Source organism: Pavona decussata, unplaced genomic scaffold (genome assembly GCF_977016875.1).
Source record: "Pavona decussata unplaced genomic scaffold, jaPavDecu1.1 SCAFFOLD_134, whole genome shotgun sequence".
NCBI lineage: Eukaryota > Metazoa > Cnidaria > Anthozoa > Scleractinia > Agariciidae > Pavona > Pavona decussata.
The window spans coordinates 4,488,640-4,514,866 of record NW_028145547.1 but is presented as its reverse complement, the minus strand read 5'-3'; the positions used below and the strand labels follow the sequence as shown (position 1 = coordinate 4,514,866).

The 26,227-nt window shown below is 39.1% G+C and overlaps 2 protein-coding genes across 2 annotated transcripts in view; both read right to left on the bottom strand.

The window, feature by feature from the left end:
* Positions 1-1,469: 1,469 nt before the first annotated feature.
* LOC146467861 (acid-sensing ion channel 3-like) lies at positions 1,470-11,208 on the bottom strand. The gene is made up of 6 exons (XM_085125652.1): positions 11,143-11,208; positions 10,470-10,518; positions 9,491-9,553; positions 2,674-2,899; positions 2,204-2,295; positions 1,470-1,618 (listed from the first exon to the last, which is right to left on the bottom strand). Exons 1-6 carry the CDS (start codon positions 11,206-11,208, stop codon positions 1,470-1,472), a joined length of 645 nt encoding a protein of 214 aa, XP_084981778.1.
* A 549-nt stretch (positions 11,209-11,757) lies between these two features.
* LOC146467860 (uncharacterized) overlaps positions 11,758-26,227 on the bottom strand; it is a 15,882-nt gene continuing 1,412 nt past the window's right edge. The window contains exons 2-9 of the mRNA XM_085125421.1: positions 25,501-25,908; positions 21,908-22,086; positions 21,164-21,347; positions 18,833-18,912; positions 17,073-17,340; positions 16,515-16,641; positions 14,943-14,988; positions 11,758-14,402 (exon numbers count right to left, since the gene is read on the bottom strand). Coding sequence (XP_084981547.1) covers positions 14,277-14,402; positions 14,943-14,988; positions 16,515-16,641; positions 17,073-17,340; positions 18,833-18,912; positions 21,164-21,347; positions 21,908-22,086; positions 25,501-25,908 — 1,418 coding nt within the window. The 3' untranslated portion in view covers positions 11,758-14,276. The remainder of the gene's footprint in view (positions 14,403-14,942; positions 14,989-16,514; positions 16,642-17,072; positions 17,341-18,832; positions 18,913-21,163; positions 21,348-21,907; positions 22,087-25,500; positions 25,909-26,227) is intronic.

The window sequence follows — 26,227 nt, the reverse complement described above, 5'->3', positions numbered from 1 at the left end:
ACTTTAAAGAGTATCAAGTTACACGAAATGACCGGCCCTTGTCTAACGGCCATCCGAAGTATATTATTTGCTGTAATTTTGAGTCGCCTACATTTGGCATTAATTGCGTTCGACTTAAGGAGAACGCATTCCTAATACGGATTGGAGTTGGTATTGTATGGGACAATGTTGATTCGGTGAATGGATGGATCTTGGGACACGCATCTGGCATCCCCCGCAGATTTTTTTGCATGGGCGAATAACATCACAAAGCAGAGAGAGCCTGGAATCGAGGTCATGGAACGCACTCCCTAATCTTTGATTATTATTAGTTTATCCCTATTTTGTTTCGGTATGCTCAAAATGAATCACTGTTTCTATATTATGCAACATTACTCAACTATAAACTAAATTGCTTTTGGCTGCTTCGGTCAATTAAAAAGATAAAACGTAGGCTCCCAAAAAGTGCACTTTAAATGCAATAGCGTTTACCAGATGCCTCAATTTAACTTAATTTAGTCCAGTCCAAACGTTTCGCCTCGACATCGTAAGACGAGTTTTGTATTAAAGGAAACGAAATGGGTTGATGTCGGATGAAGAGGGCAGCAGGCTGTCATCCTTACCTTACTTATTCGAAACAGCGCCTACCCTAGTAAATCACCACACACAAGGGAAAAGACTAAAAATACTAAAATTGCACTCAGGGATAGACATCAGAACTAAAGACTAAAGACTTAGGCAGTTGCGTAAAGCCCCTAGCGGCTAACCCTAATCCTAACCTTAACCTTTCAAGCATCTCTAATGAGTCTCCCTTACGCTAGGTTATATGATACATCACCCTATTGATTACAAACATTTATTTCTTTTCCTTTGTTTTATACTCAAAATTATGACGAAAAACTAAAAATAAGACATTCCTGTCTGGCGTTATCACTGTACATACCTTACCAATAAATTTGCCAGCAGATTGATAAAACTGTTTCACTGATAATTTCCTTTTTTATGTCAGCAGTTCCGGCCCAAGACATGGAATAGTCGGAGGAAAACCGGGCCACCTTCTTGAGCTAATCATCGTTTGAAAATCGTGAATCTTTTATCAAACTATAACCTGTAGTTAGATTTTATTTTCAGATTCATGTTATTAAGTCGATTGCAAACGAAAACAAAACTGATTCTTTAATTTTAAACAAAGGTTGTTGTTAGTTTCAACAAAATTTTAGAATTAAATTCGTCGAGGATGTTATTAATTAAAAGTTGTTCACTCGAATGAAAGGGTGATATTTTAAATTAATATATTCAAGAGCTGTTTGAAATAAATAAACCCAGTATTGCAGTCCAATATGGTAAATGTTTATGTCTTTGCACCTCCATAAACACTCAATTACTCAGTTTCAGTGCAATTAAAGCTTAGCGTCAAAACCTGAACTTGATACCAACAAAAGCGGATAAATCTTCAGTAAATTAAAATAAGTGCTACTTAGACTGATATTTTACTCCGCATTTTTAGTTCCTGCGTGTGGCTTTCTATTTTCCTCCTTTTTGAACAAGTGACACATTCTCATAAACGCAAAGCCGAGAAACTCCAGAACAGTGAGAATACTCATTCCCAAAAAGAGACCGAACGTGCCACCCAGATTTCCTGAAAAGAACAGGAACATAGTTAGTTTGTCTACTATGATCTTCAGGATACGGAAGGCCGAGTGATGCAAAATTCAAGAAACAAAATTGGTTCCGCTTTTAACAAATCTCCTGTCAAAATCAAGAGATATTTCGACCAAACTCAACAAAATGAAGCAACCTTCAACAAGTTTTCTCTCAAGGTCAAGAGATTTCTTTTAAATTAAGCACAACAAAATTAAGCCACCTTCAACACATTTCCTCTCAAGACCAAGAGATATTTGAGCCAAACTCAACAACTGAAATAAAGACTGAGATTCAATGAAACTTCCTCCAAGCTCAACAAAATAAATTCAGGATCAATACATTGCATATTAGGACTGTCCATTTTTCCTCTGCCATCTCTTACTGTATATCCTCACAATATCCTCTGCTATTCTGTCTGCTCTCAATTACATCATAGTAGGAAAAGAGGAATATGGTCAGAAAGGATCCCATACATATTTTGCACTCAGGTATCTAAACCGTGTTGTGTCAATCGTCCCAAATTAACCCAGGCATAATAAATCAGCAGTGGCTAGCTAGGAGTTATTACAGATGTACTCACCGATCAAGGACCAATTCCCGTACAAAGATCTCTGTGTAATGACTTCCTGGGCCAGATCTTCAAAGTAGATGTCCAACGAAATAATGTTGTCCCTACAGATTGAAATAAAACGTCTGGCCCCGCTTGTCCAAAGAGCAGATCATTTTATCCACTGGATAGGTCGCTATGCGGCAATGAATGTGTGCAAGAATTTCCCTAAAGTCCAACAATTTGTGTATAGAGTAGAAGCGTATGCCTAATTTAAGTATGGGATTGTGTGGGAAACTTGCCAGAAGAGTTGCTTGGAGTACATTTTCACCACTGGATAGTGACTTATCCACTGGATAAAGTTATCCGCTCTTTGAACAACTGGGGCCTGGTGTACAGTGACGGATCACACCCCTATTGAACTTTTTGTATTAGTTCTGGCAGTATCAAAAATGAATCCAAATTGCAAACGCGTGATTTTGATTTAACTAAGAAAAACCTACTCAATGTACTTCTCCCTCTGAAGTTTAGTCATGTTAAGCACAGGCTCGTAGATCGTTCGGCCGACTGACGAGGCGTTTGAGAACTGAAGGAAGGACATCAGATTTCCTATAACAGCGCCTCTCTGTAGTCCTCCGTAAGAGAAAGACGTCTTGTACTCTACATGTTGACACGACTCAGGACAGTTCTTCTCGCACGCACGTTTTTCTTTAGAGATACCAAAATCTTCTGCAAGAATTAAGAAAAATATGCATCGGCAGGATTATCTTGGCTCACAATGGAACCTCCCTGGAGGATAACCTTTCGTAAGCTACTGCCTCTCTTGAGCGACCTCTTGACAAATCACTAAGACCTCTTATATGGACGTACCACGACTTTTCCAAAATTAAAGTTGTATGCGAAATTGATATCAATATACAAAAGATTCACAAACTGCATCTTTTGTCTAGGTGCATTGCAGCCCATCAAGGACAAAAATGACACTCCTTTCCCCTTTTCCTTATCTAATCGATATTTAAGTCTTTGGCAGTACACTTGAGAGACGAGAGAACTTATTTCATTACATTTTCTAACCCCTGTACTACCTAGATTCCACTCCCCACCCCCCATCCCCTTTCCGCGGAATTCCTATTTGTAGTTCTATACACAGTTGAGACCCGTAAAGGTTACGTTTCTATAAACCCATATTATTTGTACAAACGTTTCGTTTGAGCTTTTCGTGTGGATAACATAAATGTGTATTTTCACAAACGATGAAATCACCAAACTTCTCTACTCTTCCCGTCACTCCCTGGAACGTGACTAGGGGAGACCCTGGGAACGAGGTTGGTGATATCACAACATCGGATCCAGGCTTAAAAAAGAGCACAGTCCAAAATGCGGATGATCTATACATATTCAATACGAGTTTTCAACGTTTTCCTGTGAACAAGTGAAAACGACTTGTAATAACCTTTCGTGAGAATATTCACTTTTTTTTTTCGATCTCAACTTAACGCTTTTTTTTTTTTTAATTTGCTTTACACAACACAATAATTACAATATTGAACACTGCTTACACTATTAACAATAAATACAATACTTACAATACTGACAATACTTATTGCTTACATCAGTTGTTAACAATACTTACTATTTACAAACACTCTTAAGTTTCTTATGCTTCTTATGCTTTAGTACACCTTTGCATCAGAAGAAACTTGTTTGCAAGATAATTGGCGTTATTGGGGCAGGATAAGCTAACGGATGAAGGACATAGAGAATATCAGGAGCGTTGGGAATAACGCTATAGTTGAAACGATAGTTTCTACGTGATATCGTGTAGGAATGACCATTGTTTGGGTAGAAAAAATTGTTTGCTCCTGCTTGTACTTGTATGTTCACTCGTATCAAGAAAAGCGGATCAACTTTGATAACAATAGGCTTTGTTATACGACCTAAAATTGACCTTATATGGCCTTTAGGAACAATGACAGGAACAATGGCGGCAACAGCTTCTAAAGACTCGCGCAATTTTTCAAAATTTTCCGATTACCATACGAGCGGGAAATTTGAACGATCGGAAGACAAATTTTCCCCGGGGGAGGTGGTACTGGTATAATTATTTCGATGCAAATAGTTACTGTGGGATGGCTGGTAGGGCGAGGGTTGTACTCAAAAGTAAAAGCTGCCGTGTAGGTTACAAGTATGACATTACCAGTGTTTGCTGGCAAAAGAACTATTCAACCGCTTTATCTAGAGGCGCACTACGCGTGGCAAGTGCACTGGAGGTGAAAGCATGCATTTGGCCAGCGATTAATGCCTGGAAGCGCTGCGAACCTCGCGCCTCTTTCCCCAGTACGAACATTTAGTCCGGCGAAAAAGCATTCGGGAGCTGACAATATCCCCCGAAAATTGGAGGCGCTATGTTATTGGGGGCGCTAATATTTTAGCTTTACGCTCAGCGGGTATTTCAATCATCACTCCGCCGCTCTGGCTCATTCAAATGTCGCGCTACATAAATCAGATTTAGTACCGCGTTGAGTACCTCCTCTACGCCGACGACTTAATTTTGATCTCTCACACGGCTGAAGGATTACAAACAGCACTAAATACATTATCCCAGTTCTGTAACGACTGGTTGCTAAATATAAATCTCAAGAAAACGAAAGTTGTTATTTTTCAAAAGAAACTCAGAAAATCTACTTTAAATGACCACTATTTTCATATAAACAGAGAAAAGATAGAAACTGTCAGCAACTACACTTATCTTGGAGTCAACTTCACGTCGAATGGAAACTTCCGAGATAATAAAATAAATTTAAAAGAAAAAACTAGGAGATCTATATTTGCAACACGCCGTTTCCTCAACTTCTCAAAATTACCAATTGATGTTGTGAACAAAATATTTGATTCTTTATTCCTCCCTATCCTCATGTATGGTTCAGAAGTTTGGGGAGTCTATGACAAAAACGACTATAACACATGGGAAAAAGATATAATCGAACGAACTCATGTTTATTTCTGTAAACTTTTTTTAGGAGTCAATAAACAATGCCCAAATGTAGCATGTAGAAATGAACTTGGAAGATTATCATTAAAAGCAAAAATTGACATAAATATTATAAAATTTTGGTTACACCTGGAAAGTCTACCAGAAGATAACATTGCCAAACAATGCCTTTACCTATCTAAAGAAATGACCGACAAAAACCAACTGAGCATTATGCAAAGAGTCAACTCTCTGTGTAATCTTTCCAATTTAAACATTTCAAATTTAAACATTCACAACTTCACTGAACGTATTCGACTAAGTGTTAATAAAACTTCAACTAATCATCAACTTAATTTACTAAACCTAAATAAAAAACTTAAATTCTACTCTATCTTTAAACAAGATTGCCACAAAACTGACTCCTTGGATTCGATAAAAAATGTACGTCACAAAAAACAAATCAATACATTTCGTCTTGGAAATCACAATCTGCGAATTGAAACTGGCCGGCACAACAAGACACCTGAAAATTTGAGAACCTGCTATCTCTGTAATTCCAATCAAATTGAAGACGAATCGCATTTTCTATTCTCTTGCGAACATTATCATGATACACGTAAGAAATATTTTGATGAAATAAATGACAAATATCGAAATTTTAATGATCTTGACAATATCTCAAAAATCATGTTTCTTTTTAATAACGTTGATCCTTTTGTTTGTAGAACCATTGCTGCTTATATTTATGATTCAATGCTGAATCGACAATCAATGCTAGCTTAATTATTAGACATAATTATTTAACGTAATCCAGACTTATTACATAAGTAATACCATGTATATATATGGGAATACTGAATAAATTGTTGTTGTTGTTGAGTGTGCAGAAAAAAATATTTATTTAGTGACTTTGTAATAGCTACTGATAAATCCAATTGTGAAATCATTTGCTCAATGCCCCTCAAGAGATTTTAGTTTTACTCGAGCGTTGCGCGCGTTCTGCGAAAAGTAGAGTAAAATTTTGAACAATCAAACTATGAAAAACTTTGGAAAGAGAATTATTCACTTGCAAGACCTATTATTCTATTTATGGGAAAAAAATCACACCTTCGTTGAGTGCTGCACATTTGATTGATTTGATATCTACAAAGTTGCGTGGGCTCTACGAAAACTAAAAATAATGTTCTGAACAGTATTTCTATTCCAATGACTGTAAGAATTCGGTTTAAAACTTTGAAAGCCGTTACAGACCGATTTACTCGCGAGCAGGACCTTTAGTATTCGACATATTCTATTCATGGAAAAAAAAGTCACACCTTCGTTGCGTGCCGCGCGCTTGATTGATCTCTACAAAGTTGCGTAGGCTTTGCGAAATCTAAAAAAAAAAAATGTTCTGAACAGTCTTTTTTTCCAGTGACTGTTAAACAAACTGAAATAATACAAGCGCTCCTTGCAAACTTAGAAAAATCGTATTGAGCAGAATTTATTAAACAAAGATTTTCGGTTTAAAACTATAACAGTATTTGTGGACATATTTACGAGCAAGACCCGTTTATCTTTTTTTCGTTTCTCATGCCTACTATATTTCCGGCTTTTAACCTTGTTTTAGTTTTACTCCCGCATTGCACGCGCTATTGGAAACCAGAGTAAAATTTTGATCAGTGTAACTTTAACATTGATTGTTAGCATTCGGTTGTAAGCTATGAAAAACTTTTAAGACCGGATTACTTGCGCGTCTATCAATGGAAAAAAAGTCACACCTTCGTTGCGTGCCACGCGCTTGATTGAAACAAACAATCAAACAATAATGCACGCGCTGTCTGAAAACTTAAAAATTTGTATTGAGCACAATACGTTTAACCTCGATTGTCGGTATAAAAATATAACAGTACTTTTTGACATATTCACAAGTTTTTTTTAGGTTGAAAACCATCGCTATTGCAAAGAGTTATAACCTAGCTTGTTTCTTATGATCGAAAACAGTCTGAAAGCATTCAACTAAAAGCAACAAAAGCGCTTTGTTTAACAAAAGTTAGTTAGAGTTATTCACACTTCATTAACTATGGTTTGAAAACAATAGCGATTCGGTTAAATAAGCCTCGCAACAATCCTTTAGGCCCGGTTCATACGTCGAACTTTACATGAGCCGAACCTAATACCTATTAAGGTCGACCCAAATAATTAAGTTCGGCAGTTGATTCAGACGTCGAACCTAACTGAAGTCGAACTTAATTAAAGCTCAAGTGAGAAAATAGATTTTCGTGGTCAGCAGCTGTTGTTTTTACTCGACAAGATTCAAAATGACGGGAAAGATGAATTCTGACATGGAAGAGCTTGTTTGGAAAAATAATGAAGACAGGCCAAACACGGCTCCTATCGGTCGGGATAGGAAGAATATGACCTTCAAAGCTAATTTGCTCTTACGAGTACGTCTTTAAAAGATCTCCCTTTTCTGTACGAAGGGTCTTTGAAGATCCCTCTTAGCAGAGGCTGATTTTCTATCAAGTGCCATTTACTCATCTGAATTGTTTTCGGTTAGGCACAAAAGGGCGATATTCCGTAACAAACGGCAAAATGTTTTTTGCGCGTTATTTGTTTGTTTTGTAGTGTCGACATTCTTTCACGGAAATTGACTTCTGAAAGAGTTTTATATATAAGGTTATCGAGGCAACCTCTGTGGCGTAATCTCTGTTTGAATAAAGTAATGTTTTCTTCAAATGTTGTTTTTGAAGATTTTGTTCTGAGAAGTCTTGAGGCTTCGCCTTTGATATAGCCTGTATTGGAAAGTTTCTGTCGGTTTGAAGTGCGTGTGCATATCAAGAATAGATTTTTTTTTAATCTTTCGCATCTCAGACATATTTAGTTTTTTTCGAAACAAGAAGAACAAGCACATTCCTCTTTTCCCGCATCTTGTTCAAAATTAAGTCCTTTGCGCATGCCAAGTCGATGGAACGCGCAGATCTCTGGGATAGATATAATTTATATAATTTATACATAACGTATGCATTTGGTTCGGCACATGTAAAGTTCGACGGTCTTCGACGTCTGAATCGAAGTCGAACTTTTGCCGTTCTATTCGACTGGCGCAGTCGAATAGAACGGCGGGTCGACCCAAATACAAATCTGTCGATCCTAACTGATTCATACGTCGATCTTTACATGCGCCGAACCAAATGATTAGGTTCGGCTCATGTAAAGTTCGACGTATGAACCGGGCCTTAAAGACAGACCAAAAGAACAGATGTTCACTTGTGTGAGCAGAATGTTCTCAAAGTTTAAAGTCACGTCCGCGTCGAACACGTATTCAACGCACTTTCCTCTTGTGGAGGTGTACAAAGCTGAAATTAGGCGACTACGTAGCGAGAATGAATTTTTAAAACTTCAGTACAACTCGTTGGTCGTTCAGCTGAACGAGGCTATGGCCCAGTTGCACAGAAAACAGGCAGAAAATGCCCCATTCAATTCCTCGCAAAAAGAGTTCTTCCAGCTTTCAAAGGCAGCGAGGAACAACAAAAAAGACTGTTAGAACTATGACAGTTTTTCGGAGAGAGATTAACACGCGCAAGACCTGTAACTTTTTTCATAGCGACCGCAAGCTCATCATACTGCAAGTGCTTCGGTGAAAACAAGGAAAAATGCTTGATCAGAATCTTCTTGATCATCAAATGTAATCAGCTAGCATAAGGCTTGTTTTAAGAAGGAGAAATGTCCAAATTCCAATTCGATGATTTACACACAGAGCCTAAGCACAGCTGAGCGCCTCAAAGTCATACACCGGGCATTGTTCACCTGATCGCTACTCAGCTTTCGATTACGCGCAATAAAATATAAATGTTTTAGTGCTTCGAGTAATACCAGGCATTTTATTAAGAGAGAGGTGGTCGAATCTGAATGAGACTCATGCGGACATTTTTTTGTTGTTGTTGTTCAACTCTCGACTTTCTAATCAGTCCGATGCGCGTATGCGCGCACCGGTGGTCAATCCTCCTTGGGGTACACCAGTGACAATTGACTTGACGAGTGCAAATTTACTCTGCCCACTACCCCAATAGAGCTAAATTGTCACGCCGACAATTTCCCGATCAGTCGTGAGCTTTTCCGCTTAGCTTCGACCAAAGTCCCTCAGCGCTAACAAGGACAAAAGGACTATTGTCTAACGGCACAATGCCCAAAGTTGAGCCGGAACAATAGACCATTTCTTGAGAAATCCTATACTCTATTGCAAGGATTTCTCAAATACCTAAAGAGAATATTCACTTGGGCTGGCGCCTTGTAAAAGAATACGTTTACGAACGCCGAAACGAATACGTGTGTACGGAGCCATAAAAACGCTGAACTTAACATACCATGTGACCGATAAACGCACAGAAATGTGTCATTCACTGCACAGATTGGAGTGTCCTCCAGAACTACAAAAGTAAAACAACATACTGAAATGAATAAGAAAATACGTAAATAAACAATACTTGAGAATGACGTTAGAAACTTAAATTCACGGGGGAGAGGTTGATAGTACGTCTGTACGTGGATACCAAGCCAAATTAAGAAAGAAAATGGCAAAAATACGGCTTGTGCTCACGTTCTCACGTTGTTGTTTTGTACAGGGCAGCTAAAAAATGTTTTAACATCTTAAAGGCGCGTACACTTGCAGAACGATTTTCTTCACTAAACCTTTGGTTATGGGGCGTTCTCATTGCCGTTGATTAAGTTCCCTGAACTGTTCCGCCGCTGCAAAGAATATTGGGCACTCGTCCGACCTCCAAAGCAACACTAAGGGGCTGTTTACATGGAGGGAGGAAGATCGTAGCAATAGGAAGATCCGAGAAGGCGGAAAAACTTTTCGTTTGCTTCACATGGAAAAATTTCGGTAGTGGAGAAGAAAAAGAAGAATAACTGTCGGCCTTGAGCAGCTGAACGCCCGGCTGCCGCCATGTTTGTTCTTTTTGTCCCTAGTACTAGGATCTTCCGATCGAAATTATTTTACATGGTGCTAGGATCTTCCTAATGCTAGAATCTCTCTCGTATCTCTAGGAAGATCCTAGGGCTAGGGCCAAGTACAACTTTTTGCATGTAAACTGAATAGAGCAAACATATGGATGATCCGCCCTCTAGGATCTTCCTAGTGCTAGGATCTTCCTCCCTCCATGTAAACAGCCCCTTAGTGAGGGGGAGGGGAGAGTGAATACTTACTACTTTATATAAGGGAGCTAGAGATGGGGATCTACGAACACGATTCACGTTTTTCTCAGGATCAACTTTAAAGCTTTCGTTGTAGAATCTTGAGTAACATTTCCTGTGGGCGCTAATAATCATTCTGTTTCTCACAGAAACGCTTCTTCAATATTTCATTTTCAGCGGCCACATCACTTCCCTTCTATCAAAAACAAACTTACAATGGTGGTACTCGCTTCATCTCATACTACATAACTAATCATCGGTTTCCAACAAACGATTTCCAACGACTATTCTCGTGTCACGCATCCGAATACTATTTTGCCACTCAGTCAGAAAGCAGGCAGCTCTTTGACCTCTTAGTCCTCTCTAGGTGGAATCATTTATTTGGTTAAATTTATTTATTTGGTTGGTTTGTCACGCAGCTTTATTCTCGGTTTTCCGGGCAAGGGTCCATTATTTATGTTATTTTTTTTATTGCTCTGCTATTTTTTTCAAGCCGATCCTGTACTCCGTTCTAAGAGCTGCCTGCAAGTTCCCTCCACTAAGTGACTTTTTCTTCAGCCTAGCTCGTACTGTTTAGGCACACGAGGTGTGCGGTGTTTCAATCATTTGACAAGGCCAGGAATGTTTAGTGGTGCAAGCCGAGCATTCAGATTTTACTGCAGTTTTCAAAAGTTTACCTTCTGAAGTTTCTCGAGTTTTTTTTAGAAATTTTACTTTTGACGGTCCATGACTGAACTTCAGTGGGGCCTCTTTTTTCGAAAAGTGGAAGCAACTTTAAGATAAAATAATGCTATCAAGTTATTTTGCTTTTCGATCTAACCTTTCGCTTCTTTATGGCACACTCAATGGAACTGCCTGGCTGAATGATGAAACCAAACTCCTCCATAAATGGATAGCTTGTCTGATCGTGTATAATAACTGTAAGTCCGACGGTTGGGATCCGAATATCATCAATATAACTGTCCCTTTCCACGTTTAGCCGAAGCTTCAATCCACTGTTCTTACCAGCCGCAAGTAGCTCGAACAAAGGTCCCAACACTATCTGGCAACGCGGCCAACGTCGTTTGCTTCAATTTTGTAGTAGGCTGCCGATTGATCACTACAAATACGCATCAAGATGGTTGAATTTTAATTACAAAGTTCGTGTCTCAAAGGGAAAAAGAGAGAGAAAAAGTTAAAACAACGATGACGCACTTGTTGCTTTCATGACAAAGTAAAGAGGTTTGCGAGAATATGCCAGTAGTTGAGTTCGTCCCATCCTCGGTGACTCAGGGGAAGATAGTTGAGTCAGGACGAAGGCAAAACCGGTGAGTTTACATAGTTTTGACTTGCTCCTGTCCCAACTATCTGCTGGCCTGAGTCTACGAGGATAAGTTCGTCTGCGAAGCAAGCAAATTTGTACCGGCTCTGCCCACACTCCAGACAAAACACAAACCTTGGTTATATATTTTATTGTTTATCCTGTTCTTATAGATTACAGCTTCAAAATAAAATACTCCTAAAGATGAAAGCAATTCACTGCTTCTCAAAAGCTTGATTATGGGTCATTATTACTACTTATCACCGTAATATTTATTAAAAATCATATAACGGTACTAAAAAAAATTATTTTACCCAGTAACTATTCTAAAAATTTACTAACATTGCATTTAATTTCAATTAGGCACAAAATTTAATGTTCTGTTCAACATCTAATACCAATTCGATTTTCACCTGTTTTTTTTTTTTTTTTTTGGAAAATAACATCTTACCGTTAAATAATGAGAAAATAGTATTTCCTAACAATGATATGAAACTAAATCCTGCGAACAGGCTCCTTTCACTATAAAATCGGCGAGCCAAATGAGCCTGGAACTGACACGGGAAAGACCGCCAGAGGGACAATGGTACGACTGACTGCAGTCAAACTTGAAAAAAAAAAATGAGAACCTAAAAGTCCGTTTATTTCAAGAGCTCAAAGCTGATAAAATTTTTGTGAGTCTGTGAGTTTACTGAATCGTTTTGCGATGTGCTACAAAAGCTTCAGATTGGTTTGTACCTTAATATAAAAAAAATTGAAATTTTGTTAGTTAAGCGTAAAACGATTTTGTAAACTCAGATTCCCAAAAAAACTTATCATCTTTGAGCTCTAAAAGTAAAAACCTTATCTTTAACCCACTTTCCTAATTTTTTGTTACGTTTGATCGCAGTAAAAGGAGCGACGTCCTTTTCCTAAATTGCCGGGCACAATAATAAGAATCTTTTATTAGGAAGCTCCATCACTAGGAGTGGTATATTTTCCGGGCTGCTTGCCAATCTCTTCACAATATCTCACGTACTTAGCTCGTGCGAGGTGCTTAATATGTATATGTTGTGGTTCAATTTTATCCTTGGTTTAAATTTTATTTTCAATTGTTTCAAACCCACTATCATACATTACCATACCCACCAAAAATAGAAAGATAAAATTTAAACCAAAGATAAATTTGAACCACAACATGTACAACCTCATAAATTTAGATACTACAAAGAAGAACTCTCGCCTGACAGGGAACTTGTAAATACCACCAAGAAATCCTGGGGGTGTAATTTCCTAAGTTTTAAAAAAACCCTCTATACTTATACAAAGGTTAAACGTTTTCCAGGACAGATAAATAACCTAGACTTGCTTAAAAGTCGAGCTTAGAGAGCGCAAAGCGCGATCGTCAGAGCTCGAGCGAGCGAGCGAGCGAGCATCTAATAAATAACCATGAGAGCCATGACAGGTGCCTAACACATCTATCAACAAAATACCTCCAGGCTCATAAATACAAAGCATTCACACAGTTTCAAACAACTTTTTCCTACCACGAGCGTTTGATCTTCTAACTGGTTTATCAAACACGATGATGGATGAAAGTATCGGAACACTGATTCAAGGATGTCGAAACAGCAAAAAAGTGAAATGCCTGCTATCAAAACTGTTTGAAATACAGAGTAGTGATAAATAAACTCCGTTTGTTTTCTAAAGGGAATACGTTAACTATACAAATGTAACACGCGATGAAAGTGAATAAATAATGAATGATACTAAAACTATCCGCAGTGAAAATAAATAACATTGATCAGAACTAGCCCAGCTATGCGTGTGAATAGGAAGGTTGGAAGAACTTACAAAAGTAGCCAAAGCATTGAGGCGGCCTGCACCATTTACAACGTCTTACATGGTGGGTCGAGAGTACAAAAGAACGAACAACAGAACAATGCTTCCAGCCCTAGAAAACAATGCAGCTGCAGGTTATCAGGCTTCAGTGAAAATAGAGCTTTTGCAAGTTGCAAGACAACTGAAAGCATTTTCTGTTGAACACACGTTTCCATAATCAGGAGTGATTGTTTTTATCGTTCTTCCAACTTGTGGTGCTCTTTCTATAACTCCTCAACCATCCTCGGAGGTCCGGTGGCAGATAGTAGGGTCGAGGGAACAGGACTAAAAAAACTTTTCGACGAAGACAGTTCAAGCGAAAAAGCCGAAATTTCCCCGCCTGTTTTGACTTTTCCTCGCCCAGATCATCTACCCCTATAGAAAAATCTCTCCTACATTAAATATGTATTAAAAAAAAGGAAAAATGTCCTAAAAATGTTCATAAAAATACAGTACAACTGTAGACGTGTTACTCATATGCGGCTCCAAGGCAGAGAGAACATTTTGGAAACTGAATCTGCCGATTCCAAAAACGTGAAATTGATCGCTTAAGCACACTGGATAAGACTGAACTTTTGTGTAAATGAGAGGCACGTCTAGTGTAACCGCTAAACTCCAATAACGGAGTTGCACTACATGTATGCACCACAAATTGAAAAATAATCTAAACATTGCTCTCTACAGACATTTTAACAAATAATACCGGTACAAGTACGTTAAACCACATTCACGACTGACACTGATAATTCTTAGCTTCAAGGCCCAGACAATGGACCCTAGATAAACCCACACTCTTAAACAAACTCTGGCATTTGGTTGGCTGATAGAAGAGCCTGCCTGTCTGAGATAAGTTGACTGTAAGGGCCACTGTCTGCCGTTGAATCTGAAAAGAAGTCAAGCTCGTCGTAGTTTTCCGGTTCCTGATGAGGAAAGCAACGATAAAGATTTTAAATTAAACAACACTTTACGGCTAGACTCCCTCACAAACGCTCTTTTGGCTCGTCACGCAATCTTTCCTCATTCGTTGGGGAGGAAAGATTGCGTGATGAGCCAATAGAGCGTCTGCGAGGGAGGCTACTTTATGGTGGGAGGTGCATAGGGGAAATGGTCAAAACTACTATACTCGAACACAGTGCCCACCAACCACAAAACAGGAGATGGTCGTCTCTGCCTGCACCCCCGTTTTCAATAGTTTACCAAAACTGTTTACAAGACACCAAGTAAAAAGGTTTGACTTTATTTTAAACAAAACAATCTTCTTTCAGCTGGAACTTATGTTTTTTTCAAACACTTGAGTGAAATCAATTTCTGAGCAACCCATGATGCACGTGGCCAAATACAGGCCGCTCAAGCAACCAATGGAAGCACTCCTTTACATCACGTGTCTGTTAATAAGCCACTACAACGGCAAATATAAAGCAAACACGATTTCAAACAGACATCAACAAGAAAAGTCATACCACATCTCCTATCACCTCTCCAAGAGGGGCAAGGAAGATTCTTTTCCTGTTGAAGAGAATACAAAATATTGATTAAGTCATGAAAACCTAGTACTGTAAGAGTGGACAGGAAAGGTCCTTTTGCTGAGAATTAGACCCTGACACAAAACCAACAAGAATGGAGTAGACAACAGCTTTACTGTAAAGCCGCGGCTACACATGCAACTTTTTGCTTGCACAGGTGCAATTATTTCAAAACTTGCTGTATCGTCAGCACAAAGCCTGCATGGCAAGTGTACTCGGGGATGGGGGTGAGGGGAGCGATAATAAGTGAAGGGGGACTGGCGAGGTTCTCCCCAATCCTTCCTCTTTTTTTTTCTCCCCTCGTGCCCCCAGCCCTCACCCCCCCCCCCCCCCCCACCCCCGACTACCAGCAAGCCATGAAAATTACACGTGTAGCCACCCTTGAACTTGCGACGTGACTGGTGAAAAAATCACAAAATAAAAGTCGCAAGAGTTGAAATTTTGTGATAAAATTGCAGACGATTGCTGGCAGAGGTAACTCCTGTGTAGCCGTCTTCCTACAATTAAAGGGTATCTTTTTTTGACAACCTACAGTGTACAGGACAAAGTGATCCACTAAGTGGTGAAACTGTGTATCAGCTTGTGAAAAGCAACAGAATCTTCAACCCAAAACTCATTAAAGGGGCACTGTCTATTTACAGTCCTTTAATTAATTAATTAATTAATTAATTAATTAATCAATCACTTTAATTAGTTAATTTAATTAATTATTCGATATTACATCGCAAAACATTTGTAACAACAGATATTTACATGGCAAAAGATTTCAAAACATCTCCTGTCATGATGATTTTGCTGTATTTTGGTCAAAACTGCTTGAATATTTGACAACGAAACTGTTTTGTAACATGAGATTGGTCTTACTACATCGGGAAGAAATTATTTAAGGTTTTTCTTGTAGGAAGAACAAACCATAAATCAACTTTTAGGGACTTCTCTAAAATACACGGGAAGAACTTGAAAAAACTGGCCAATTTTTTAAAGTTGAAATCCACTTCCATGCTAGCCATCTGCAGCCAAACATTATTAATAGTAGTTTCTGTGCACTAGTAGCGTTATTGTTTACAAACCTCAACCATTATGTTAACGAAATCTTCCATTGAAACAAATATGTTTTTTGGCTATTCATAGTGACACTGCCCCTTTAAACAGTTGGAGAGAAACCCTCTTTCTTTTCTCCTAGCCAGCCAATGGGGCACCCACGTCAATATTTTAAATATTTAAAAATTAAAATATTGACATGGAAGATTACACTTGGTTTCCTTGGTATCGTCCATAAGAATGACATAAACTGCGGATAAAATGCCAAGCCCTATGCTATTTTTGTTTTTATTGCCCTGTCTCTGGTAGCGAGACACAAAAACGATTTGTTGCCAAATATTTTTAACTAGTGTAGCTGGCAATGCGACAGTTTTTGAAAAATAGCAATCATCTATAAGCAAGCCATAAATCAAACCTGCAGCCACAGCTTAATGTTTTTATGAAAATAGAAAACCACAGAATACAAACCTCTTTGTCCTCTGGTAGCGGGCCCAAGCCCCAAAACAAATAAATATCACCACAGTGACAGAGGCAACAACAATAACATAAATGTTCAGAGATGTCTTAGGATCAGGGAGTTTTGGAGATGGAGTACCTGCAAGAATGATTAATATCAGCGAGGACTGCATTATTAGATATCAGCGAATACCATTTCAGAAAAAAAAAAAAAACTTAACATGAAAGAGGGGAACATCCAAACTAAGCAGAACTTTAGAACAAAATATGGATTACACACAATAATCTGATGCAATGTTCAATATTATTGAAAAAATAAAATAAAATAAAAAACCTGACACCTAGGGTGTTGAAACTCAACATTATTTGATGTATATAATTATATGGTGCACTGCTTCCGTGTGGCCAACAAAATCAATTTTGGCAGAAACAGTACTAGTTTCGTCCTAATTATTTACGCGATGTGTTGTTTTGAATCCCACCAGTTTTTTTTTGTCATTATTTTATCATCCATTCACGTGCAACACTGCATGAAGATACATCAATACTACAAACAGTAATCATGATTACCCTTTATGGCTGTTTCTACACAATAATCACAGCTTAGAGTTCCATCTTCAGCTGGACCACATCCTCCATTTGAACAAAATTGCACCTTGAAGCGGAAACTTCCATCCAAGCTCAGGTTGTGGATTGTGTATGTTAGCAATGAGCCATTGTAGTCTGCCAGCAGAGGAACAGACACTGTGATGTTTTTTTGGTTATTGACCACCAATGAATCCCAGATTGTGATTACAGATTTGGTTGGAATGCCATTCCACATCATTCCATCTCTGACCTGCAGGAATGAAGTCAAAATACAGTGTTAAGCGACCATTAACTATCCAGAAGCACGGTGCCCTTGACTCGTTTATAGTGCATCTGACTTTTGGCTCTCATTGGACTAAAATCTTAGCTCTTTTTTATTACCCCGGGCCAGTTTGTTTGAAGCACAATTAGCGCTTATAAATCTATATTATCCAGATAAACTACCATGACAATTTACAGTTTTTGGTCACAGATCACCTAGGATTGGTGCTAATCAGACTTTCTAAAACTCAGCCCACTGTGTTGAAAATTAATACTTAAAACCGGGTCTGTGAAATCTGCGAGCCAGCGAGCCATGCGAGTCACGCGGGTCGTGCGAGTCATGCGAGCCACAATGCAGATGTTAAGAATTTTTATTTGTTTTATTTACATTCGCGTGAGAAAATTTTGGATGAATTTTTTTCTTGTTGTTTTTTTTTTTTTTTTTTTTTTTTCGTTTTTGTTATAATTTGGGAGAGAATTTTGCCTATTCAAAATCGCCCAAGATGCGCAAAAAATAAAAACAATACGCAAAAATTTACTAGGTCCAAGACTTCAGAAAAAAAAATCCGAGAAAAACATACGGCTGCACCGCTACTCGAATAGGTATCTATTGACACATGTCATTCATTGATATCCACTTGGAACTTCATTCAAGAAAAAAAAAAGAAAAGAAAAGAACAGCACTTCGATCTCTGTTTTTTGGAGTCAAGAATGGTGAGTAAATCGCGCCATTTTAACAGGTTTAGTCTTTAGTCGAAAATCAGAGTTATCAGAACTCTGTCGGTTGGCCGACTGCTGCATGTGGTTGTCCTTTCCCTTAGACAAGTCTTTCTTCAAAACTCACCACTAGAGTGGCAGAGGCTGGTTTCGAGATAGCATTCGACCCACCAGCTGATGGCAAATGCTTCTGTTACGCTGCTTCTTTTCAAATTGAAGGCGACAATATTGACTTCGCTCATCTTTGAGTACTCATTTATCATACCTTACAAGATTGGAATGACACTGACAAGCAGTCCTGGCGTGTCAATTAACAAAAAACAGAAATATGATGGTTTGCGTTGTCCCACTGTAAGAATTAAATATTGCGATGTTATTCATCTTGTTCCAATGCTCATGTTCTTGTTCTTATGTGAATGCAAATACAACAAATAACATTTATACTGTGGCTCGCGTGACTCGCATGGCTCGCACGGCTCGCATGGCTCACACCTTGGCTCGCATGGCTCGCTGACTCGCAGATTTTTATCACTCCTTAAAACCAGATTGGGCTTACGGAAGGTGCTTCCTAATCTAGATCTGTCCATACAAAGAATCAACCTGTTGAAAACTTTTCTGAATTGTGGGCAAAACATGTCAGTGAAATATTAAATGTATAGCTTTGATTTTCTTTTCTGGATGCTTCCAGAGAGGAGTACCAACAATGAGATCTGCAGTTTCCATGGATTATTCCTATAGCAGTACTGTGCAAACAGTAAGCCTACCTGCCATCTCAGAGTGGCACTAAGATAATTACCAATGCAGGAAGCTCTACAGGGTTGCAGTAGTGGTGCTTTAGTTGGTTCTAAGATGTGAATCAAAAGAAAAAGAAGCATTTTACAAGCTAATTAAGGTACGTGTAAGCTCATCTGGTGCTCACTTCAGTCTAGTCTCGCTGAAATGGCTTATGTGATTGACATCTTGAAATGCAGCCCAACCTCCTACCCTCAGTTTGATGTTAATAAGGCCTCACAAAAGTGGGGGGGGGGGGGGCTAAACAAGGAAAGGGTGCTAAAAATTCTACACTTTGAAACCATTGAAACCAAAAATCTGCACTACTACAATCTAATGGTGAATACATTGTTCACAATTTTTCAGAAATGTAATATTTTTCACTCTTGACGTCCTATTTAACATTTATTTCATCATTCGGTGTTGTGCAAGAAGATAACAAATGCAACAACCATAAGAGACAGTAGCTGGTGGGAAATCTAGCTTAATTTGGAACTGGGGTGGGGCGGGGGTGTATAATGATGAACACTGATTTCATGTCTTAAACAGAATGTTCATTCAGTTCAATATAAATAATTGTAAAATTAATAATTTTATCAAGGAAATCTTCAGAAAGATGTGGAATTTTTTTAAACAAATTGACACATATTGGAAGCAATAATATGCAAATATAAGTATCACTGATGTCCAGTGGTTCAATGAAATTATATTAAAAATTTCAACAACAGTTACTATAGCTCAACCCTCCATGTCAAATGATACTGCTTATGTCACCAGAAGCAGGATGTCTTCTTGTATAAACACAAGAACTGTAGACATATATTAATAGACCTACTGGCCAGTATGGGTTATAAAAGAGGAGATACTGTAAGGAGGAAAATGTTCAGGGATGGAGGCAAAAGATGACCAAATGGTAAGGAGAACATGGACATGAGCATGGTCAGGTCTTAGAATGGACTACCACTCACACTCACGCATTGTGCTCACCTGGGTATCAGAACGAAAGAGAAAGCAATGTCGACTGTGGGAGACAAATTGGAGAAGAAGAGTGGAAAGGGAGCCTAAGGACAATGGACGTGAGCAGACTAGAAACATCAGTAGCAAACCATAGAAGAGCCTGGAAGGAGAAAGCACGTAGCCTGACTTTCCACAAGAAGAACATGGAAGATAATGAATCATGATGATGATGATGATGATGATGATGATTCATGACCCCAAGACTACAGTGACCTTGAAACTAGATAGGGAGTAGTCTCTTTCTTCTCCCAATCGAAGCATGAGGGGTAAGCACAGCTAGAAGATCAAAGCAAATTTAATTCACTTTTGCTCGAAAAGCATACAGTACATGAAGGACCTAAGAAAAATGTAATTACTCCTCACAGTCTACCTTGAACCCTCTCCCCAAAAAAGCAACCTCAACCCATTATCAAGCTAGCATGTACCTTATCCCCTTTCCCAGAGAATAAGTACACCATAACCCTGAAAGACCTTGAATTTTGATGTACACTGTAGGCGGGATGTAACGAAGAAAAACCTCAGCAGGCTGAATCAATAAACCCACCCAGCTGTTTTGGACTGTTCTCCCTCCTTTAAAATTTAAGCCTCAAGTATTTGACTGCTCTGTTGAAATTTGAGCCAATGCTAAGATCTCTTTTTTTAAATACATACACATGTAAGACAGTGAAATGTGCTGGTAATAAGCTCTTAGTGACATCCCTGCATAAGGAAAAAATTATCTAGCAGAAATTAAATGGGCACAGACAGCATAACTGGCCTGGGCTCATCTACATGTATGTTACTTGCAAAAAATTTCGGACATTTATAATTTTCGGACACTTTTTCCCTCATTTCAGACAATTTTCGGACAAAAATTTCGGACCCCGCGCTGAAACATGCCTAAAGTAAATTTACGACTCAAAAACATGAATTAGACTGAAATAAAATCTGTGAAAATGATAGTTTTACTGTACCTTCAAGGTTTTACAGCCGGATACACCAACGAGAAATTAACACAAAATCAATCAAGCTTATGCCTCAAGCAGTGTCTCAAATATTTTCCTTTCCAGTGATAACAAGAACGACTGAGCAAAGCCGGCTAATCCAAATTCTAGCCATATCATGTATATTGGCTTTGAATATGTGATGCCGTCGCCCAGAAAGTACTTTTAAAGTTTTATATTATACTGCAAAAATTTCGGCCGTTTAAAATTTTGGACGCTTAAAAATTTCGGACAGTTTTATTTTCGGACACTAGTTTTGTCCGAAATTAAAATCGTCCGAAATTTTTGGCAAGTAATGTAATCAATAACATGAAAATTATTTACCCTCTGGTAATGTACGCTGGAACACTGGCCCTCCTGGAATGGACCGTGATGAACTTGGACAATCACAGGTGCATGCTATATCAGAAGTATAAAGGCCGCAGCAGATGGTCACAGAGTAGTTAGTCCATGGTGTCAGACTGTGGAAAGTGAAACTATTGTTTCCTTCGACCAAATATCTTACCTCCTAAAAGAAAAATAAACCAGACAAAAATATCAGCATCATAAAATTAAAGCTGCAAAAGTATACCTGGGGCTCCTATCTTATCCAATACACTCCCAGAGTTTTTGGGAAACCACATTTGCAAGCTTCAAATGGCATTATCTGCTTACATGCATTCACATAGAAAGAACACACTTCAAATACAGATTTGAGTCAAGATTGTATGGGACAATCAACAAATGAATGGATCTTGGGACGCATATCTGGCATCCCCTGCTGAGGCAGATTTTGCAGGGGCGAATGACATCATCACCAACAAGTGGCAAAGGAGAGGAGATACAGTCATGTATAGGTTAGTGACAGAAAGTAAAACTTACTGAATGGCTTTGATTTTTAACCTCTTTACTTGACTGTCCTGCTGAGCTGTTATCTCTCTCTCTGTCCTTACATGTATTTTAATTAAATAATAATAATAATAATAATAATAATAATAATAATAATGATGATGATAATAATAATAATTATAAAATTATTAATAATAAAAACAACTTTCAATCCATAAATTCAATATGTGAATAAATTACCTCTGTGCAGTTTTGTAAATGGTCATGGTCTTGCAACATGCGCCGCAACCGACATGGCTTGTCACACCATACAAAGTCAGGTAAATTACATGCTGTTTCATTCGGCTGTTCCCACCAGACAGTTAATTCCCTTTTTTTTGTTGCCAGTAGTTCTATTGACCTTGGTGGAGGATACACAACTACAATGTATGAAAGAAAAAAGATTTAAAACAATTGAACTTGTCATGAATGCAACAACTATTTTATCCCTGAGCTTCTTATTAAACTAATCTAGAATAACTTTAAAATGAACGTATTTCAGCAAGGTTGCTTAGTGGGGATTTCATTGTGAAGGGGTTCACTATATATGTCAATATGTCTGGACAAGTCAACTCAATATTCATCCATCAAGCTGTTAAGGGGAGAAGGGATGGCACAGTGGTGAGAACACTCGTCTCCCACCAATGTGGCCCGGGTTTGAGTCTTGGTGTTGATGCCACATGTATGTGGAGTTTGTTGTTGGTTCTGGATCATCCTTGCTCTGAGAGGTTTTTCTCTGGGTTCTCCAGTTTTCCTCCCTCCACAAAAACCAATATTCCCAAATTCCAATTCAACCTGGAAACAGTGGATGAAAGAGCCACTTTGTGGAAGCCACTACAATTCCCATTTATTTATTTTATTTATTTATTGTTTATTTACTAGCATTCTGGGCTCTTAATTTGCATTTGCAGGGTTTTTCAGATCCTTTACGTGTACTTCAAGCGATTGTGTGATGCTGTGGCTGCTCATAAGGAGGGTTGTCCAATACACCCAATCTGACTCGATTCGTCTAGGATTGTGGCGATTCGACTCGAATCGATCGATTCGTTTGCCTTACAGTCGAGCCGTCTAACCGGAAGTCGATTCGCTAGACACTTAGTTAAAAGACGGCTAAAGTGCTATGAGGGAGGGCAGAAAATGTGGACAATTAGACTCGAATCGACTCGAATCGATCGATTCGTTTGCCCTACAGTCAACCCGTCTTACCGGAAGTCGATTCGCTAGACACTTGGTTAAAAGACGGCTAAAGTGCTATGATGGAGGGCAGAAAATGTGGACGATTTGACTCGAATCGACTCGAATCGATCGATTCGTTTGCCCTACAGTCGACCCGTCTTACCGGAAGTCGATTTGCTAAACACTTAATTAAAAGACGGTTAAAGTGCTATGAGGGAGGGCAGAGAATGTGGACGATTCGACTCGAATCGACTCGAATCGATCGATTCGTTTGCCCTACAGTCAACCCGTCTTACCGGAAGTCGATTCGCTAGACACTTAGTTAAAAGACGGCTAAAGTGCTATGAGGGAGGGCAGAAAATGTGGGCGATTTGACTCGAATCGACTTGAATCGATCGATTCGTTTGCCCTACTTTCGACCCGTCTTACCGGAAGTCGATTCACTAGACACTTAGTTAAAAGACGGCTAAAGTGCTATGAGGGAGGGCAGAAAATGTGGACGATTCGACTCGAATCGACTCGAATCGATCGATTCGTTTGCCCTACAGTCGACCCGTCTTACCGGAAGTCGTTTCGCTAGACACTTAATTAAAACACGGTAAGCCGGCTTTAAGGGAGGGTAGAAAATGTCGACGATTCGACTCGAATCGATCGATTTGTTTGCCCTACAGTCGACCCGTCTTACCGGAAGTCGATTCGCTAGACACTTAGTTAAAAGACGGCTAAAGTGCTATGAAGGAAGGCAGAAAATGTGGACGATTCGATTCGACTCGAATCGATCGATTCGTTTGGCCTACAGTCGACCCGTTTTACCGGAAGTCGATTCGCTAGACACTTAGTTAAAAGACGGCTAAAGTGCTATGAGGGAGGGCAGAAAATGTGGACGATTCGAGTCGATTCGTTTGCCCTAGCTACTTTCGACCCATCTTACCGGAAGTCGATTCGCTAGACACTTGGTTAAAATACGGCTAAAGGACTCAAATTGATCGATTCGTTTGCCCATGTAGTCAAGCCGTCTAACCGGAAGTCGATTGGCTAGACACTTAGTTAAAACACGGCAAGAATCGTGAGAATCAGGCAAAGGAGAGGTGAAATTACTGCACCCGAGGCCACCCCGCCAAATAATCCAAGATGACAGCTGCATATTGAACGCGTTGTTCACAGCTAATAAAAATACGGGTAGAGGGTTGATAGGGAGGCAGCTAAGAACAAAATTAGTTATCAGTCATTTGTATTTTAAAATGTTACACAGAAGTTTTATTGAAAATGCTTACAAACTGTAAAATATAAAGATGTATAAATATTGGTAATAAGCTTATTTGTCGGTGGCTGTGTCCATCACCGATGAATGAAATGTGCAAAAATCAAATTTAAACCATCACTTAATATATTGGTTTAATCGCTTGTTTGAATATTTCCTTTCTCGTGAACACGCTCTTTCTCGCGCAAACGCTTTAAGAACAAGGAAGGTTTATGTATACTTTCTTTCTCATGTCCACGCTCTTTCTCGCGCAAACGCTTTAAGAACGAGCAAGGTTGATGTATATTTTCTTTCTCGTGTACACGCTCTTTCTGCTTTAAGAACGAGCAAGGTTGATATATATTTCCTTTCTCGTGTACACGCTCTTTCTCGCGCAAACGCTTTAAGAACGAGCAAGGTTGATGTATATTTCCTTTCTCGTGTCCATGCTCTTTCTCGCGCAAACGCTTTAAGAATGAGGAAGGTTGATGTATAATTCCTTTATCGTAGCCCGCAAGCGAATCGACTTCCGATAAGACGGGTCGACTGCAAGCGCAAACGAATCGATCGATTCGAGTCGAATCGAGTCGAATCGTCAACATTTTCTGCCCTCTCTAATAGCCTGCAAGCGAATCAACTTTTGGTAAGACGGGTCGACTGCAAGGGCAAACGAATCGGTCGATTCGAGTCGAATTGTCAACATTTTCTGCCCTCTCTCATAGCCTGCAAGCGAATCGACTTCCGGTAACACGGGTTGACTGCAAGGGCAAACGAATCGATCGATTCGTGTCGAATCGTCAACATTTTCTGCCCTCTCTCATCGGCCCGCAAGCGAATCGACTTCCGGTAAGACGGGTCGACTGCAAGGGCAAACGAATCGATCGATAGTGGCCTTGCGAAGCATTTATTCACGAGCTGACTTCCGGTGAGTCGAATCGTCTTCGCTTACTGACGATTCGACTCAGATTGGGTGTATTGGACATGCTTGCTCATAAGAGGCTGGCAGGGGTGGTTCCTGCTTGCAGAGTAAACATGGATATAACCTCCCTGCTACGCCCAGATTAATGAGCAACAGATCCTAAGCTCATCTTCATGTATTGATTGAATTTAAGACTGTATGCCATCTGAATCAACTTGTCATGCTTTAGCAAACTTAATTGTTTTAGGTAAATAAATAAATAAACTGACTTTGTTAAATGAGGGTGACACATTATTTCACAAACTTGTCTGTTATGACTGACAATTACTGTAAACCATGGCCCTCAGAATTCCGGATATGGAATGTCTGAATTTGGAAATGTTGGTGCTGTGAAGTGTCGATAAGGCCATGAAAAGTAGCGTGTCTGAACCAGGCCTAACAATAATATGTAATACTCACATATGTCTTTATAATTGCGTTCCATACAGGTATAATTAGATGAACCTGCCAGTGTAGTTACTTTGAGGCATAGACACAGATCATGATCTTCTGTGATTCCCATGAACTTGCAGTTTTCACTGCTGTTACAAACAATACAATTCAAAGATTTGGGAAGTATACTAGTCTGATTTTCCACAAAAAAGCATCCATCGACTGGGCTCAGATGCTCTTCACAATGATCTTTGTCAACAGGGTCTTGACAGTAACAGGAATCAGGGCATGTCCTATTATATAGCAAGTTGTACTCCACAATTCCCTGAATGTGCACTGTCTCCATAGAAACATTTACAAACGAAGGTGGCCATCCATAACCAAACACCTTGGGCTTTTTGGCATTTTGCACTGCATGACTGCACTGCATGAGTCCTGAAAAATAATGTAAAGCAAACAATATATGATAAAGAAAATTACTGTATACAGTTTTTCACTACATGTATGTATCCCAGGGAAGGGGGGGGAGGGGTACTTGGGTTCAGTTTTGCTTGGTATGTGCCACTGGCCTCTCAGAGCCCCTGCGCCATTATAGTCTATTTTGTGGCCAGTTATAGACCCCATCTTAGTCACTTTTGGGAAAATGTAATTTTCACGATCCCAACTAAGTCACCGACTTTCTATTTATGCATCTACTTTATCAATCCTTTAAATAGGTCATCCTAAAATGAATTTCAAGAAAGAACGGAATGTA